We start from the raw sequence: 19905 nt of genomic DNA on the forward strand, positions 1-19905 counted from the left end.
AAATCCCCCCTCAAGTAAAGGGATCAAAACTGCGTACAGTACGAATGTGAGAGAGAGAGAGAGAGAGCAAGAACTATGATAATATGACAGAAACATTTTTGTTTCTCTCCTAGGCTGACCTCTGCAGTAGCAGAGCACAAACGGGCTATCAAACCTACACGCAAAGTACAGTCTTCACGTAATCCACTTAAAATGCTTGCTGCAAGAGGTGATATCCGACACGAATATACAGAACAGCGGTTGAACATTGCATTCATGGAGTCAAAGAGAATGAGAGTGGAGAAAAGTGAGTTTTTAATGCAGATTGTTCTAGACTCTTTAATTACTGCCATTTTCTCTCTAAATTGATGTTAATTCCTCTCTACACATGCAATAGTTTTCCAAATCAATTATGCAGGCAATTTTGTTCATTATGGAAATCAAAGATCTCTAATTCTATTCACTGTTCAGAATAATAGAATATGACTGAAAGTACAAATCAGTACCAACCTAGCTCATGTGGGACAAGTCCACAAATCTACTCAGAGATTTGCAATACTTTTAAGGAGCATTAATGTCAGATCACACACTAGGTCTAGGTCACACTTGTTCAGGTTAGAGGGGTAAATGTTTAGAAATTGTAGAAAGAACATTATTCTTTTTGTACTATATCTTAATATCAGTGGGAGGCAGTGGCTTGGTGGCAGTGTCACTGAACTGCTAAACTAGAGGCCCAGACTAGTATTCTGGGGACATGTGTTTGAATCCCATTACAGTAAATGCTGAAAAAAATCTGGAATTATTTGCTAGCCAGTTGGAGACCATGTAACCATCGTTAATTATCACTAAAAAATCTGACTCACTAATATTCTTGGGGAAGGAGATCTGCTATCATTATCTGGTCTAGCTTACATGTGACTTCAGACCCACAGCTATGAGGTTGAATCTTACCTACGCTTTGAATTGACGTAGCAAAAAGAAAAGAAATGCAATGTTCAGACAGGTGCCCATAATGGGAAAACTTTCAATTAGTACTTTCAGTTTGCTTCACATTCACGTGCTTGTCCAGCTGTCCCTTAAATGACTTTTTTCTGTACACTAAATTCCATGATTCTGTGAAATGCATCCAGTCTACTTTCCCCAACTACTCCTTGTGGCATCATGTTCCACATTCTTAACACTCTTTTTGGAAACAAAATTTCCCCTAAATTCCATTTGAAATTAAAGATACTTATTAATAAATCTATGACTTCCACTTTTGGACACCCCACAATTGAAAATATGATCTCAACATCTTGAATGCACGTAACTGCAACATCAGCATCATTCCCGACCAAGGTGGTCAAGTCCTCATCGATATAGCTGCTTCTAAACTGGATGTGCAGCAAGTGGTGAGGGAAGCAATAAGAATGAAAGTCATACTTGAGACCATCTTCATTAATCTGCCCACCGTAGCTGTGTCTGTCAGAGTGACCACTGCACAATCCTTGTAGAGATGAAGACCTATACACTGCGTCGTGTTACGTGGCACTATCACTGTGTGAAATGCAATACAGTTTGAACAGACTGGGCATTTCTGAGGCACTGAGGTCCATCAGCAGCAACAGTATTGTACTCCAAACACAATCTGCAACCTCGCAGCCCACCACATCCCCAACTCTACCATTGCAATCAAGCCAGCATTAACCCTGATTCAATGAAGAGTGCAGGAGGATTTGCCAAAATCAGCAAAAGGTAGACATAAAATTGAAACAAACACAGTTTTCTTGACAAACTCAAAGTCTGGCAGCAACTTAACGTTTTGAGTCCAGTGATACTTCAGGCTACTTATATACTAAGCAGCAAGTGAGGGATAGAGTTATATGATTTCATAACACAGATCACACCTGCTGTACCTGACATACAGTCATGAATAGTCTACTGTCAATCAGCGATAAAGTGATAGAACATTTCATGATCAATGCTCTTGCTCAGCAATAACCTGCTCACTGACACTCAGTTCAGGTTCAGCCAGAGTCACTCAGCTCCTGACCTCATTACAGTATTATTTCAAATGTGATCAAAAGAGTTGAATTCCAGGGGTGAGAGGAGAATGACTGCCTTTGACATCAAAGCTACATTTGACCAAATATGACATCAAGAAGCCGTAGCAAAACTAGAGTTAGCAGGAATAGAGGAAATTGCTCTGCTGGTTGGATTCATACCTGGCAGAAAGGAAAATGGTTAAGGTGAATAGTGTTAGAGAACAGTGCAGGGTATCTCTGCATGAGTACCTCAGCGTAATGTTCTAGGCTCAATAGCTTCAGCTTTTTATAAGTTCAAAAGAGCAATGATTAAGGCAGTAGATCAATCAGGCAACTCTGGGGCACTAGTCCGCAACTACTGACTGACTGAGTGTATGTTTCCTGTTCTTGTCTATTCTTTGAACTTATTCTTCTGTCATCTTTTCTTGCTGCACGTCAAGCCATTAAGTGTTGTTGTTTGTTACCTTGCTAGCGCAACTCCTGTGCACAATCAATGACATCCCTGAGCTCAAATGACTTGACAATGTATGAACAGCACATGCTCAGTCTTGGATTGGCTAAATAGCATGTGACCATTTGTAATTGGCTTCTTAAAGTCATCTTACTGATACATATCCTGTTATCTCTCACCACATCCCTAAGAAATCAGTACCTTTTCTAAAATAGTTGTCTTCATTATTATCTTTCTCCTGTTTGTTTACCTTGGTAGAGAGCCATAACTTCGTAATGAGGCACTGCAAGGTAATGTGTGTCTGCTTAGAGAATTTATAGTCCCGCATTCTAATGATTGCTATCATCCAAAATGTATAATTGATACATCTAAGTGTTCTAGAAAGTACATAAGCCTATCAATATATTTTAGTTCCAGTAGCCTCGTGACCTCATCATGACTCTGATGCCTGGAACAAGTTACTAAAAATTCGCTTCGAAAGAACCACACTACCTTCTTTTGTTCTCAATCTAGTTACAGAACTTCTCTTTAAATCACCACATTATCAGGAATCAAACTTAGTCTTTGCATGAAATCTCTACAACTTAGCTATCTTACAAGAAATCATTATATAAAACTATTGCAAAATTTAAATCCAACATAGTGGGTATGCATATAAATGCCTGTTACATTCTGTTAACAGAAAATAACAGTTTCTTTTTAAATCATTTCAAGTTATGAAGATAAACTTATCAAAGACATAGAACTGTACAGCTTGACCCAAAGCTATTTTACTTCAAAGTAGTTTAGTAGTAACCTCAGTTTAAGATAAAACTTCAGTTGACTATGAGGCCTTTTTGAATGTCCCGAGGCCATAAAAGATGCTACATAAATGCAGAGATAATAGGAACTACAGATGCTGGAGAATCTGAGTTAGCAAGGTGTAGAGCTGGATGAACACAGCCGGCCAAGCAGTATCATAGGAGCAGGAAGGCTAACATTTCGGGCCTAGACCCTTCATTAAACATCAGCCTTCCTCCTCCTATGTTGCTGCTTGGCTTGCTGTGTTCATCCAGCTTTTTACCCTGCTATCTCGGATTCTCCAGCATCTGCAGTTCCTGTTATCCCTGATACAATTTTAACCCCACTGCGAAGCCTCTTCTAAGGATGCCCACCCTGAAGAAGTTACCCTCCTCCCTCCGGACAAACCTCAGGGGATCTCTCTCCCACTGCAACTCTCTACATAAATGCAGGTTGTTTTTATAGCTTGCTGAGCAAAAATAAGGAAGAAAGCAAAGATAATTCCATAAGTGGTATTAAGTCACTTTTTGTGTTTTCTATCAGTGTCAAAAAACTCTAATCTATCAGAAATGGCTTTGGCTGGTCTGGCTAGCAAAGAGGACTTCAGCAGTGTCAACCTCCGTAATGTGAATTTAACAGAACAAGTGTCGAACAACAGTGCTGTGCCATTCAAAAAGCTGATGTTGCTGCAAATTAAAGGTCAGTATTTCATTAATTTATTAAAAGCCTCCTGAAACCTCATCAATCTTCTACAAAAAAAATTCAATGTTCCTGCGCAATTTCTATGAGCCTTTGCACAAGACAGCTTAAACCATAACATTTTTTAAAATAAATAGTAAATTGCTGATGCAGTGATTTCTGCTAATTGATCATAACAGTCTGTTTCATATCTATAAACATTATTCAGACCAACAACAATTTGTTTTGGAGAAAGAGCGGGAGAAACACAGAGAGAAGAGCCATTAATGTTCAGCGTCAGTTTTGAGCTGTATTTCTTGTGGTAATCTAAATGCTTAGTTTTACCTCATTTTCAGGCAATGGATGCTATGTTTGTCGTGTTTCATTAGATTGCACAGTGTTCTTTATCAAATGGAATAGGAATTAAGAAAAATTTCAACTGCAATTATCTGATAAGCTTGATGTAAAACTATAAATGGAATATTGGCAAAGGTAACATGAGCAACCTAGAGGATTTCCATTTGTTACTTCACTGAGGTAGTGCAGTGGAAATCAAGCCCTGTTATTCTCAGAACTATTGCAAAAATTAAGGATGTTACCAAACTGTGCAAAATTCCCCAATTTATCTGTGTGATAGAACCAGAATTACAGAAAACAGACCACGTTTCTGTACTTAACAAGAATGACTAACCCTTTATTACAAATAAACAGATTTAGCTGCAGATGAACTATTAACATTGAACTTAACTAGTATAGTTATAACTCACTTCTAAAACACTGCTAGACAAAAGTACGAACAGAATAAAGTTGTGTTGTGGGTCAAAGGAGAAAAAGCTAGGGAAGCCGTTCAATGGCTCTCGGCCTCAGGATTCAAATAAGGAGTCTCTTTGGTTTCCCAAATCCTTTTATTTCTTGCTCTGTGCGTTCTTTGGAAAAGTGAAAGTGATTCACTAATGATTAAGTCTCTGACTTCTAAATTTAAAGCAACAGCTTAGAGCAGACAATAAACTAGTTTTCTTTAGAGTTAGGACCGACCACCTGCCTTTTCAGCAGTCTGATGGCTTCTGCCAGTATTGTTCATGCCCACAATCTGTTCAGCTACCAAAGAGTCAATCAGACTGTTGTTATTGGGCTGATGATCTTTGGTAACCATGACTGGTCACAACTCCACAAATCAATCAGTAACCTGTTGCCAGCCAAATCTCACTTTGTACACAGATACATGGAGCCAGCCAATGTATCCTCACTGCAGCAGTATAAACGTGACTCACAATGAGTTTCAGTAGCTTCCTTTTTAAGTGTTTCCACTGCTGTGAAACAGTCCTTTTGCCAGGTGATTCCAAAATTAAAAAAGTAAAATAAAAAGTACTATCTTTAAGATATTAAATTCCAGTCTTAGTCAGAATAAAGACAAAATTACTTCTGCATGATGCCAACATTATTAGCCTTGCCACATAGAATTGTCACCAAGTCATACAGTCATGCATAGAACCTACTCCAGAGAACCTCTGACTAACACTTCAGTGCTTTTGTGAGGGAGTGCTACACTGTGGGAGACATTGTCTTTAGTTAAACTGAGGTCCTGAATGTCTGCTCCGAGGTGAACTTAAAAAACATCCAATAGAGTTATTTGATGAAGAATAAAGGAGATAATTGACCCTCAGCTAATATAACTATGACAAATCACCTGATCATTTGTCTGGTTATCAGGCACCAATGAAAGTCAGCTGCTACATTTCCCTATATTACAACAGTCACTCTATTCCAACAGTAGTTAATTGTCCACGAATCACATTGGGTTGTCTCAACAAGTTGAAAGGGACTTTACTAATGCGAGTTCTTTCTGAAATGGAACAAATTTGAATGATCTGGACCAAATTGCAAATAACAGTGATACTAAAGTGTAATATTCATTCAATTACTTCTGTCTGATTTAGACCTCAGAATTGCTGCTAGGCAAAGAGAACAGAAAAACATTTTACAGGAATGGGGCAGTTTAGTTTGGACTCCAGATATATCATTGCTTCTTAGTAGAGAAAGCATGATGAGACATTTACCATAGGGTAGAAAAGGAAAATATTTTCTAACACGATGGATTTTAATCTTAAATGTTACATAAAAGCAATTGACATAAGATAGCACTTTGTCCCTTATTTCCAGGAAGTGGATTGGAATATAGTTCACCTTGATGGAATATCATGCTCCCCTCAGGCTATAACTATTAAGCAAAATGGTAGGCATAAAAATATCTATAACCTAAGGTGAATTAGCTGTCTACATCTACAAGGATAGATAATAAAGGAAATGATATAAGCCCACAAATATTGCAAAGTTTCAACCAGTAAGTTGAAATTGAGTTAAATTAATGAAGAGTTTTACCGTACTGCTGATCTCTACAAAACCTGACCTTGTCTAGTCGTCATACCATTCAAGCCAGAAGGCAGCTGCAATGCAGCACCACTTCTCTTACCTTGAATGTAATTATTAAATTCAAGAATGTAATTTTTTTAAAAGAAGTAAATGTAATGAATAAGGCCCCATCAATAGTAATATAAAGATTAGTTTACTAAGTATTTACAGATTCCTTACAGTGCAAGGATGGCCATTCAGCCCATCATATCCACACTGCCCCTCTGAAGAGCACCCCACCCAAGAAACCAACACCACTACCACCCCCAATTCCTATAACAGTGATAACCCTGCATCTTCCCGTGGCCAGTCAGCCTAAACTGCATATCTCTGAACACTATTGGCAATCTAGCATGGCCAATCCACCTCGCCTGCACATCTTTGGACTCGGTGGGGAAACCAGAGCAACCAGAGAAAACCCACACAGACACGAGAAAAATGTGCAAACTCCACACAGATAGTCGCCCGAAGCTGGAATTGAACCCGGGGTCCCTGGCACTGTGAGACAGCAGTGCTAGCCACTGATCCACCACGCCACCCTATCCCTTATTATTGTTTTTGCTATTTTTAAAATGTGTAATTAAATTTCATGCCAAAGAACCTTCTTTTTAATTCACTCAAATCTCATTTACTTACAAAGTTAATATTTGACCCAAAGTTGCAAGCTGTGAAGCAAAACATTTGTCGACATTGGATTTGCTCTTGTTCTGTGGCCCATTAAATGTACCACAGTGATTTGAACTTGCATTCCTAAATTAATTTCTCAGGACGCAGGCATATTCAAACCAGGTTGGTGGAACCAAGAGCATCATCATTGAATAGTGGAGACTGTTTCTTGCTTCTAGCTCCACAGCACTGTTTCCTGTGGACAGGAGAATTCACCAATGTCATCGAAAAAGCCAAGGTCAGTCTACTATCTCAGTAAGCATCTGTACAAACAAACTCCGTACTTTATCCTCGCAGAGCTTCCATGTCCCTGAACTTCTTTCATGAAAGTAAATTACAGTGTTGCTCATAGAAAATCTCAGGATATCCCATAAACAATGCTTCCTGCCAGATGTCTTCCATTTCACATGCCATGTGTTCCCCACATTTGTGTAGATTTGTTTGGTGGCGTATCTAGATATCTGAATTTCCTGTCGTTTGGTGCATGTGAAAAGGCCAACATACGTAACAGGATGCAAAAACTTCCCCAGGATGAAGAGTTTTTGAAATAGCAAGAAGCAAAGTTCAGACACATTTGCAACTTTCAGAGAAACTGAGAACAGCAAACAGAAGATTTCTCCTTTTGTCTCACATTTTGAGCATAATGCAAGAAATAAAGCACTGAGTACAATGAGAAACCAAGGGTCCCCAAGTGTAGATTTCAGTGAATTTGTTTTTATTTATCCAATTTTTAATTAGAATTAAGCCAAGATTTCATTGAAATGTTTCTGATACAAGATGCAGTGCAGTGGAAATTGCTATGCTTTTGGAAAACAGTTGTTTGATGAAGAAAACATGGGATGAAATCACTTATAGTGAAGAAACTTTGTTTTAAGTGCATCTAATGCACTGCCTTTGATTCAGGAGTCTCCAAAATATTGTATAACTAATAAAGAAAAGGAAATTAAAAAGTGAAAGAACTGTGGATACTGTAAATCAGGAACAAAACAATGTTGCTGGAAAAGCTTAGCAGGTCTGGCAGCATTTGTGAAGGCAAAAACAGAGTTAACGTTTCAGGTCTAGTGACTCTTCCCCAGAAACATTAACTCTGTTTTATCCTTAAAAGACGCTGCCAGACCTGCTGAGCTTTTCCAGCAACTTTGTTTTTGTTCCTGATTTACAGCATCCGCAGGCCTTTCACTTTTTATTTCCTTTTATTTTGTGAGAGGGTGTGTTGGTGGAGTTTGAGAGATTTGGTCTGCAATTTGGTGAGCAGATAACCGGTTGGTGGACGTGAGGATTATTAGATTGTGGTGTTAGGACGAGTGGTTGCGGAGGAATTGTTGGGCCGGTGGACGAGATGGGCCATTTGGTGTTGGGGGAGGAATGTGCTTGGTCAGAATGATTTGAGCAAGGGGTTTGATGGTTGGGTCAGGTTAGCCTGTACTTGGTGGGGTAGGCAGGGATCCAGTGGGCACTTAAGATGAGGGCTTATCAGTGATAAAACACAGAACTGAGGATGCTGGAGATCTGAAACAAAACTAGAAAAGGCTGGTCAGGCAACATCTGTTCAGAGAAGACCAGAGTTAATGTTTCCAGTCCAGTGACCCTTCAGAATCTGTCCGATATTGTCATAGTTATTGATATTATAGTCACCCAGGAGTTAGAAATGGTGTAAATCCATTTAGCAGGTTCCTCTGTAACTATCTAGGTAAATAAGTCTGTATCTTCCATAAATTCTGACTCTAGCTCAGAGCTGTTGATCTCACCAGAGGCTTCCAAAACCAGGGTAGTTGGCCATAAGAAGTTTAAACGTCCCAAGCAATTCCTTCATGGTTGGTGCTTCAGGACTTCCAAGGACTCCTGATGTATATCATTCAGGGTGTTTCTGGCCCTTTTTCACCTTTTACATCTTCTACTCAATTCATGAATGATAGTGAGCTAGCAGCTTTAATTCTTGGGCCAGATTGTGTGTGGAATATAAAAATTGAAAATGCTGACAGTTACACAGTGGATCTGCCAATGATAACTTCAGAAAAAAAAACTTTCTTTTTATCTTAATTACCTCCATCTGTAGTTTTCTTTTCATCTCCATGTAAAAATATGCTACACAAGGAGAATGCATGAAACATATTTTAGAGATTATTTTTAGTGCAGCCCTGCATCAAACAAGAAGATGTGTATTTCAAGGTATGCTGATGAATTAAAAATTAAGCATCCAGATGGTAAATTTCTCATTCAAATGTTTAAGATATCATTGAAGACGCTGAATAAATATACTGGATCAAATAATATACTTTCTGGTTTCCAGGCTTCAGAACTGGCAGCATTTATTCAGACTAAACGAGACCTTGGCTGCAGAGCACCATATGTGGCCGCAATAGAAGAAGGAATTAACAGCCATACCAAAACAGCCAAAGAGTTTTGGAGACTCTTAGGTGGACAGTCAAGCTACCAAGGTAATAATAGTAGCTGTGAATTTAAGATTTGCATGCAATTAGAAGTTTCTTTAATCTTACCAAACCTTAAAGATTTATTTCAGAATGGGAACATGGATGTATTTTCCAGAACTTATTGAAAAATTAATAATAGGAACAGGAGCGAGAATCATTTATGTGAGTGTGTTCCAGCAAAAATGTGTGACAAGTTCTACCTTACACTCCCCTTGCAACCCCAGCTCAAAGCCTTAAATCTGTATTATTGTCTATAGTTACTGAGTCATCAACTAATGGGAATAGCTTTGTCTTAATGACCTAATCTAAACCTCTACAACCATTAATCGCTCCTTAATCTCCTTTGCTCTAAGGAGAACAATCCCAGCTTCTCCAGCCTAACCTTGTCAATAGAATCCCCCTTTCCTGGAATAATTCTGATAAATTTCAGCACTCTAAGAACACCATCACTTTGCATGAGACACCAGAAATGTCTGTTTAAGTTTTTGTTTTAATCAGATATGTTATGGTACACTTCCAAATCAGGAAGGATCCTCTAGCCGGGGTCAGGGTATGGGGGAGGGTGGGACGCCTACCACTGTAACATTATATGTGCTCAAGTAGCCATCCAGTCAGTTCTTTCCCATCTAAATGTAGGCATTTTGTTATCAGCCTACTCAGGGATGTTATTACACACGTCTGGAACAAGTGGGACTTGAACCCAGACCTCCTGGTCCAGAGGTAGAAACACTTACCACTCTGCCACAAGAACCCTCCCACCTATATTTACTTACCCTTGATTTATGCAGTTAAAATAATTACTTGTTGATTTCCCAACCCTCACCCCCGATTATTATTAACATCTCCAAATTGTGGCAGAATCATTAATGTTTAAAGGAATCTTGTAGCACAGTGGTTCACCACTACCTATGAACCAAAAGGCTTAACTTCAAGTACCATCTGCTTCACATTTGTGTCATAACATGTCTGAACAGGTTCAATAAAATAAATCATGTGTAATTTTCAGATCTGTCTTAAAACAGAACTTGGTTTAGTCCTTGTATTGTGTTGTGTAAGCAGATTTCAGTTAGTACTTTGCAACAAAGAGATTAAAATTATATGGAGTTCCAACTTCTGATCTTTACAGTGATTTGTAAATTCAGAATTTGATTCCATCAAGTCAAATAGCCTGCTAGCCCCACTCTCAGGCCTTGTAGTTAATCAGTAATGACTGAATTACTGAAGGGGAACAGACAGTTCACAAGAATTTTTTTCACACAGAGTGGTCAATGTTTGGCACAGTCTTCCTGAGGTAGAGGTGGAGGCAAGTACGATTTTGTCATTTAAGAAACATTTGAACTGGTACATGGATGGCAGTGGTATGGAGCTATATGGACAAATGCAGCAAATGGGATTAGATTAATTGTGAAAATTGGGCAGCATGGAGAAGTTGGGCTCAAGGACCAGTTTCGAAGCCGTCAACCTCTATGACTCTAAGTCAGTGACTTCATGAGAGGACAGAAGTGAATGTAAACCAGTAAAGAAAAATATACTTCCAATATTTAACCTGAGAGATATCATGAAAAGGACCTTGATTGTAATTCTGAGAAGATTAATGTTGATTTTGCTTAACGTTCTGTAAATCTGAAGTTAATTGATTTGAATTTAGCTCACTAAATTCTGCTTCCTTATAGCATCTGTGCTTTTCTGCATTCTGGTTATGTTTGGCACCTGTAATTGTAATTGATCCTCTGTTTTATGAAGTGTCCCAATTAGACTGCAACATGCCAAACAATGTCATTACACTTATAACAACAGAATAATGCTAACTGACTTCTAGTGATGTCCTGGTTTCGCCAGATCTTGGACCATCGCTTGGCGCATGTAGAATGGAGGTGGTGTACAGTATACTCCCTACTGTCAACATGAGTCTTGTAAAGACAGGAGAAACCAAAGTCATTTTGTTACAACAGGATCATAGAAAATATATTTCAGACATTGTGATTGGATGATTAAATGCATTATTTGATTTGATTAATTATTGTCACATGTACCGAGATATTGTTTGCTAACCAGCCGAGTCATACCTTATGTAAGTACACAAGAGTAATAGAACAGAATATGAAATATAGTGTTATAGCTGCCGAGAAGGTGCAGAGAAAGATAAACTGTAATGTATGAGAGGTCTACTGAGAAGACTGAAAGCAAGGAAGAAGCTTTTCTTGAATCTGTTGGTACGTGTTTTCAAACTTGTGAATCTTCTGCCCAATGGAAGAGGGTGGAAGAAAGTATAACGGGTGGGAGGAGCATTTGATTAAGTTGGCTGTTTTCCCAAGGCAGCCGGAAGTGTAGATGGCGTCAGTGGAAGGATGGCTGGTTTTCGTGAGGGACTGGGCTGCGCTCACAACTTTCTGTAATTTCATGCTGTCTGCCAATTTTTGATAAATCTGTACCTGCTGCAATCTGAATAAACTTAGAAAATATTAGTTAGCTCATTTCTGTGGGTTTATGCCTTAAAAATTCGATAGGTAAATCTCAGCTTCCTAGTCTTCCCAGTTGAGGATTTCTAAATATTAAGTTGCATAAGCAGAAAATCATGGGTTGATGAACATAGAAGCTGAAAATCCCACCTTCATGTATTTCATCTTCGTCCACCTTGTGCAAGTTATTGCTAATACCCCTTGAGCAAGATCCAGTCATTTTTCAATAGATACTCCATCTTCACAGGAGGTCATGGATCCACTCCTCCTCATTCATTTCCTCAATTCTGTTTTTGTCTACAGTTTGTAATGAGCCATCAATTAATGAAAAATCACAGAACGATTGTCCAAGCGCAGCAAAACCTGGACGATACCCAGACTTCAGCTGAAAAGCAGCAAGTAATATTGACACATGTTGAGGGCATGTGAAGTTTACTGTGGGCAGGAGACAGTAGACAGATAGAGAAAGTAGAGAATTTTACAAGTTGTTAGAATGCACATGCTCATTAGAGAAGTGTTTCGAATAAAACTACATTGCTTTTGCAGGTGCTGGAAATCCAGATGAGGATGAACTGTATGAAAGTGCAATCGTAGAAACCAACTGTATTTATCGCCTAGTAGATGATAAACTAGTCCCTGATGATGACTTCTGGGGAAAGATACCACGGTGCTCTTTACTTAATTCAAAGGATGTAAGTATTTGTCAAATGATGGAATAGAGGAACAGCCTCCAGTAACTTGCTTGGTGAATACACTGCATAGTGAAAGACTGACGGATCAGGGTTTAACCCTCATTGTACTGAACTAGAATTGTACTGAGTCTCAACCAAGATGCTTACATGGCCGTAATGATAACGCTGAGGAGAGAGAAGGGAAAAAAGGAGCCAGTGCTCCAATTCGCTAACCATAGTTGCGTGAATATATATCAGGATGTAAATTTGACAGTGATATTTCACACAGTTAGCTAATCTATTGAGAGATAAACTCTAACTCACAAGTGAAAAGTGGCTACATGCTTGAAGACTGCCAGGACTTGTAGAATCAAATCTCTGAGTTATTGCATTTTGTGGACAAAGATGGTGGATGTAGGCAAAAGGACAAACAGGAATAGTAGTATAAAAGAAGGCCCAGAGCAAGAGATGTTTGCACTCAGCTCAAGATAATTCTCTTTGTTTTAACGTCAGTGACTTTTTTTTCCATTTGCATTAGAGGTAGCAGTTGCCATCACAGAAATAAATTAATAAACCAGATGGATTTCTCAATAATCCAATGGCTTACATGGCCATGTTCATAAAATCCCTACAATGTGGAAGCAGGCCCTTCGGCCCAACAAGTCCACACTGACCCATACAGCATCCCACCCAGACCCATCCACCTATAACCCACCTAATCTACGCTTCCCTGAACACTATGGGCAATTTAGCATGGCCAATCCACTTAGTCTGCACATCTTTTGAATGCACGAGGAAACCGGAGCACCCGGAGGAAACTCATGCAGTTCCAGGGAGAATGTGCAAACTCCATATAGACAACAGTTGCCTCAGGGTGGAATTGAACCCAGGTGCCTGGCGCTGTGAGGCAGCTGTGCTAACCACTGGGCCACCATGCTGCCCTATGTTCTGCTGCTACAGACTGTTTCTCCAAGACTTGAACCCATGATCTCTGGCTTTACTACTCTGCACTATAACTCACAAGTTAATTTAATCACATACAGACATCTGTAACTTGCATTTTCTTGGCACCTCTTAGCACCCCCAAAAGACACTGGTTGTTTGTGGAAGTATCAGAGTTTGGGGAAGGTGGCCGGTGGGGTGGAGCAGAGCATGGCAGGATTCAAAGCAGGAGATTTTAGCAAAATGACTAACTGCTTGGTCAGAAACATTTATTGTAAAGGGAAGAGATGTAAAGAGGAAATTCCTAAACATAAGCACAGATGGTTGAAGACACTGAGACTTTTTTAAAAAAACCTTACAAAATATTGTTGCATGTTGTTCTGGTCTAAGGGGTTTGTGTTTTTTCCTACTGATTTTCTCATACTTTTGGGTGGCACCAGTGGCTCAGTGGTTAGCACTGCAGCCTCACAGCACCAGGGACCTGGGTTCGATTCCAGCCTCGGGCGACTGTCTGTGTGGAGTTTGCACATTCTCCCTGTGTTTGCGTGGGTTTCCTCCGGGTGCTCCGGTTTCCCCTCACAGTCCAAAGATGTGCAAGTTAGGTGGATCAGCCATGCTAAATTGCCCGTAGTGTTCAGGGGTTATAGGGGGATGGCTCTGGGTGAGATGCTTCAAGGGGCGGTGTGGACTTTGTTGGGCCAAAGGGCCTGTTTCCACACGGGGAATCTAATCTAATCTAATCTTAATAACCGGAGAACAGAAAGCTGACTTCCATCTGCCAGTGTTGTTCTTGCTGCCTGTGAAAATAATTGGCTCAACACGACTGCGCGCACACTAACCACCTGCAAATTGATTGTTCCTTCGCTGTGAAATGAAATATCAAAGGGTTGTTTTGCTGGCATTCGGGGAAAGGGATGCATCTCATTTAAGCTATACATAAGCAGTTGCTGTGTTGGAGTTAAGCTCTCTCTCAGGACTTGCCTAAACATGAGAATCTTGGCTGATTCCTCCTCTTGTTTCCACCCACAAACAGACAGGTGACACTGAGATAAATTTATGCCCATCTGCTGTCCCGTTGGACTCAGATAATTGACCACAAATCAGTGTCTTAACTAGAGATAACAACATGATTGCACTTCTTGATGGTATCTTTTCTAATTAGCTATATTGCAAATAAACTTGCATGCAATTTTCTGAAGTTGTGGAGTATTTTTCATAGGTGCTGGTGTTCGATTTTGGCAGTGAAGTGTACGTATGGCATGGAAAAGAGGTCACACTAGCACAGCGAAAAGTAGCATTCCAGTTGGCAAAACATTTGTGGAATGGTACATTTGACTACACAAACTGTGACATCAACCCTTTAGATCCAGGCGAATGCAATCCACTGATACCAAGGTAACTTTGGTTTACACTATCAGTTTACAACATGCAACGAATGTAACTAACTATAAAACTGGCCCAACACTAAATTCCCTCTACCGCACCAGACTACCCTGAGCTGACCCCTTAGCATCCACACGACCCTTTCCCCTCTACCCTCTCTCAGCTGCCACCTTTAACCTTCTCACCCACTTATCTTGTTCACTTACCTTCTCCCTATCAAAAAGGCTTGTGATTTTTAATTCCTGTAGTACAGCAGTTACTGCTGTAAAACAGTGATTGTGGTTTGGCCTCCTGCACTGATCCTGAACTGCACTATGAGGCTTCAAGATCTGCTCTGCGCTTCTGGAGAGACCCAAATCAGACATTCAGGCCAGAAATACAGACTGTCAGAGCAGTGTAACAATCCAACTGTGGCTGCCATTCGTTTGACCCGTAGAAAAGTCTATGTATTCTTGTCAGGATGTTTTTTTTTCAATTTAAAAACTTAGGTTTCTCTGGTAGCAATGAAATTAATCACTAACAGTGAAGTTTCTCAAGTAGGCAGCTCTGGTTAATGCCAAGCAGACAACAAACACACACTCCCTCCACTCAGCAACCCAACCCCAGTATTGTTTTCACTTAACTACTATGAGAAACACAGGCACCTCCAGTGCAGCCCACTAGACTGAAGTATTTACTTAAGGTTCTTTACAGTGAAAATGAAATGATGATGAGCACCTTGTGAAAGTACCATTTTATTCCATTAAATAGATGGAGTTCCTTTGAATGTGCCTGTGTCAGTAGATAGCTTCGCTGTTAACAGATGTGAAAGTACTGTTTATTACATTGAGCAGTAATTGTAAAGGCACAAGTTCTTTTATCTAGTTCTTTGGCCAAGACTCCACTTTGAAGAATATGTCATGTGTTAAGATGTCAGGTGCCAAGTGTTAATCCTAACCAGCTGCTTGCTTTTTTTTCACGTGTAGGAAAGGTCAAGGTCGTCCTGATTGGGCAATTTTTGGCAGGCTGACTGAGCACAATGAAACTATTTTGTTTAAGGAAAAGTTCCTGGACTGGCTAGATTCAAAGAAGCCCTCACCAAAACCTGGAGTTGAAGAAGAACCAAAGGTGCAATCTTTTGATTACCATATTCGGGAAGCAAAAAAGTTAATCCTTTCTGCCTTGCAAAACACCAATAGTCATGTGTGAAGCCTGATAAAGTGAGGGAATTGAATATTTTAGACCTTTCTGCTGATCTGCTTTTGATCAAAATTTTCAGTCATACCAGAGTTTCCCGTACACCGTTTTGCTGGAGATTTACTTGAGCTGTATGCTTTACGAAGTTTCCTCTAATCTATCAATAATTTTAACAATCCTAATGGCACATGAGTCAAAATCATTCAGTTAATGGACCATATTCAATTTACTGCCTTTGTTTGTTATTATTTGATTGCCTTAAACAAGCAGAATCCATTGATGTCAGTGTCAATAGGAATACAAGATTTGATACAGACTACATCATCTTTCAGAAATAAGCCAGTCGACCCATTTGATCTATAATGTAATATTCAAGTATTCACGGATTTTAAATTACAGTAGCAAATAGCTTTAGAAATTTTGTAAGCAGGTGAGAGGGAATTGGAGCCTATTTTGTTTGAAAAGAAGTAATATATCTTAATTGTGATTATTGGAAAGAGGATGCAAATATCTGACCAGCCAGCCACTACTTCTATCCTACCCTATTAGCACTGAATGTTTGGATTTTGGTGAACTGGATTTGCATGTTCCCTCTATCCCACTATGTGATATATATGAACTCTTAAATAGCATTTGTGTAAGAAAAAATGTAATAATCATTAAAGATCATGGACACACTGTAGCTCCATACAATCAGATCCAAGCTCTGCTTTCTGCCACATCCATTCATGCATAGCAGTGAGCAATTAAACAACAGGAAGATGAGACTCTACAAATATCCCCATTTTCAGTGACTGGAGTTGGGAGGAGAAATGTCTCCAGCACATCAGTGCGAAGATATGGCTAAAGCATTTGCAACAGTCTTCAGGCAGAGGTGCCGACTGGATGATCCATCGCTCCCTCCTCCTGAGGTCTGCAGCACCACAGATCCCACTCTTTAGCCAATTTGATTCACATCACATGATATCAAGAAATGGCTGCAAACTCTGGATACTGCAAGTACTATGGATCCAGACATCATTCTGGCAGTAGTACTGAACAGGTAAATTCAGAGCTAGCCACACCCCTTGCCTAACTATTCTGGTACAGCTGTATTACTGGTATCTGCTCAACGATATGGAAAATGACATGACTGTTTCTTGTCCACAAAAAGCAAATTCAAGTCATCAAATTGCTCTCAATCAACAGCACTGTGACAGAAGGGGTTCTGGGATAGTACTATTGCACTTACTCAGCAATAACCTGCTCACTGGTGCTCAGCTTGCATTCATCCAGGGCCGCTCAGCTCCTGACCTCATAACAGCCGTGGTCCAAGTATGGACAAAAGAACTGGTCGACAGAGATGAGGCGAGAGTGACTGCCCTTGATATCAAGGCAACATTTAACTGAGTGTGAGAACAAGGATCCCTAGCAAAATTAGGAAACAGGCAGAAACTTTCCTCTGATTCAAGTTATGCCTTATGCAAAGGAAGATTGTTGGAGGTGAGTCATCTCAGACCCAATTCATCTCTGCAGGACTTCTTTGGGGTAGAGGCCTCGGCCCAACCATACTCAACTGCTTCATCAGCAACCTTCCCTCCATTATAAGGTCAGAAGTGGGAATGTTTGCTGACAATTGCATAGTATCAAAGTTGTCCATGATTTCTCAGGTACTGAAGCAGTCCATGTCCAAATTTATTAGGACTTGGACAACATCCGATTTATATCGATAAGCAGCAAGTAACATGTATGCTACATAAGTGCCAGGCAATGACCACTGCCAACTAGATTCTATCTTGATCTCCTCCTGATATTCAATGACATTGCTGTCATTGTTATCCACTTTATTAACATCCAAGGAGGTTACCATTATCCAGAAATTGAGCTACACCAACCACATGAGTACTGAAGCTATAAGAGCAGGTCAGAGGCTGGGAATTCAAGGTAAGAACCTTGCCTCCTGATTCTCCAAAATCTGACCATTCTCTCAAAGCACAAGTCAGTTATGTGAAAGAATCCTCTCCACCTTTCTGGACAGATGCCACTTTAACACCATTCATTCCTTAAACATCCCCACTCTCCACCATTGGTGTAATGTAGCAGCAGTATGTGTCATCATTAGATGCCCTGCAGCAACTCACCAAGACTGCCTTGAAAGTACCTTCCAGATCTGTGACCTCTACCATGCAGAAGGACAAAGGCAGCAGACACATGGGAATGCTACCACCTGCAAGTTCCCTTCCAAGACATGACCATAGATCATTGAAGGCAGCAGGACAGGTAGGTAATGTGGTCGATAAGGCATTTGAGATACTTCCCTTCTTTAGTGAAGGCATTGAGTTCAAGAGCAAGGAGGATATGTTGAAGCTGTATATAATGTCAATTAGGCCACGGCTGGAATACTGTGCAGTTCTGGTCATGCAACCCTTTGATTGCACAGATTAGGGTAGAAGATTCAGTAGGATGTTAGATAATAAAATGTGAGGCTGGATGAACACAGCAGGCCCAGCAGCATTTCAGGAGCACAAAAGCTGACGTTTCGGGCCTAGACCCTTCATCAGAGAGGGGGATGGGGTGACGGTTCTGGAATAAATAGGGAGAGAGGGGGAGGCGGATTGAAGATAGAGAGAAAAGAAGATAGGTGGAGAGGAGAGTATAGGTGGGGACATAGGGAGGGGATAGGTCAGTCCAGGGAAGACGGACAGGTCAAGGAGGTGGGATGAGGTTAGTAGGTAGGAGATGGAGGTGCGGCTTGGGGTGGGAGGAAGGGATGGGTGGGATAAAGAACAGGTTAGGGATGCAGAGACAGGCTGGACTGGTTTCGGGATGCAGTGGGTGGAGGGGAAGAGCTGGGCTGGTTGTGTGGTGCAGTGGGGGGAGGGGACGAACTGGGCTGGTTTTGGGATGCGGTGGGGGAAGGGGAGATCTTGAAGCTGGTGAAGTCCACATTGATACCATTGGGCTTCAGGGTTCCCAAGTGGAATATGAGTTGCTGTTCCTGCAACCTTCAAGTGGCATCATTGTGGCACTGCAGGAGACCCATGATGGACATGTCATCTAAAGAATGGGAGGGGGAGTGGAAATGGTTTGCGACTGGGAGGTGCAGTTGTTTATTGCGAACCGAGCGGAGGTGTTCTGCAAAGTGGTCCCCAAGCCTCCGCTTGGTTTCCCCAACGTAGAGGAAGCCACACTGGGTACAGTGGATGCAGTATACCACATTGGCAGATGTGCAGGTGAACCTCTGCTTAATATGGAAAGTCATCTTGGGGCCTGGGATAGGGGTGAGGAAGGAGGTGTGGGGGCAAGTGTAGCATTTCCTGCGGTTGCAGGGGGAGGTGCCAGGTGTGGTGGGGTTGGAGGGCAGTGTGGAGCAAACAAGGGAGTCACGGAGAGAGTGGTCTCTCCGGAAAGCAGACAAGGATGGGGATGGAAAAATGTCTTGGGTGGTGGGGTCAGATTGTAGATGGCGGAAGTGTCGGAGGATGATGCGTTGTATCCGGAGGTTGGTGGGGTGGTGTGTCAGAACGAGGGGGATCCTCTTAGGGCGGTTGTGGCGGGGGCGGGGTATGACGGATGTGTTGCGGGAAATGCGGGAGACACGGTCAAGGGCGTTCTCGACCACTGTTGGGGGGAAAGTTGCGGTCCTTGAAGAACTTGGACATCTGGGATGTGCGGGAGTGGAATGCCTCATCGTGGGAGCAGATGCGGCAGAGGCGGAGGAATTGGGAATAGGGGATGGAATTTTTGCAGGAGGGTGGGTGGGAGGAGGTGTATTCTAGGTAGCTGTGGGAGTCGGTGGGGCTTGAAATGGACACCAGTTACAAGCTGGTTGCCTGAGATGGAGACTGAGAGGTCCAGGAAGGTGAGGGATGTGCT

The 19905-nt window shown here is 41.1% G+C and overlaps 1 protein-coding gene across 4 annotated transcripts in view; it reads left to right on the forward strand.

The window, feature by feature from the left end:
- Positions 1 to 19905, forward strand: part of svila (supervillin a) — a 203345-nt gene that overhangs the window by 152360 nt on the left and 31080 nt on the right. For all 4 annotated transcript variants that reach the window (XM_059639188.1, XM_048522082.2, XM_048522099.2 and 1 more), the window contains 7 exons: positions 114 to 286; positions 3778 to 3933; positions 7089 to 7225; positions 9278 to 9425; positions 12425 to 12570; positions 14711 to 14886; positions 15840 to 15981. In XM_059639188.1, the coding sequence (XP_059495171.1) occupies positions 114 to 286; positions 3778 to 3933; positions 7089 to 7225; positions 9278 to 9425; positions 12425 to 12570; positions 14711 to 14886; positions 15840 to 15981 (1078 nt within the window). The remainder of the gene's footprint in view (positions 1 to 113; positions 287 to 3777; positions 3934 to 7088; positions 7226 to 9277; positions 9426 to 12424; positions 12571 to 14710; positions 14887 to 15839; positions 15982 to 19905) is intronic.

Source organism: Stegostoma tigrinum, chromosome 2 (assembly GCF_030684315.1).
Source record: "Stegostoma tigrinum isolate sSteTig4 chromosome 2, sSteTig4.hap1, whole genome shotgun sequence".
Lineage (NCBI taxonomy): Eukaryota > Metazoa > Chordata > Chondrichthyes > Orectolobiformes > Stegostomatidae > Stegostoma > Stegostoma tigrinum.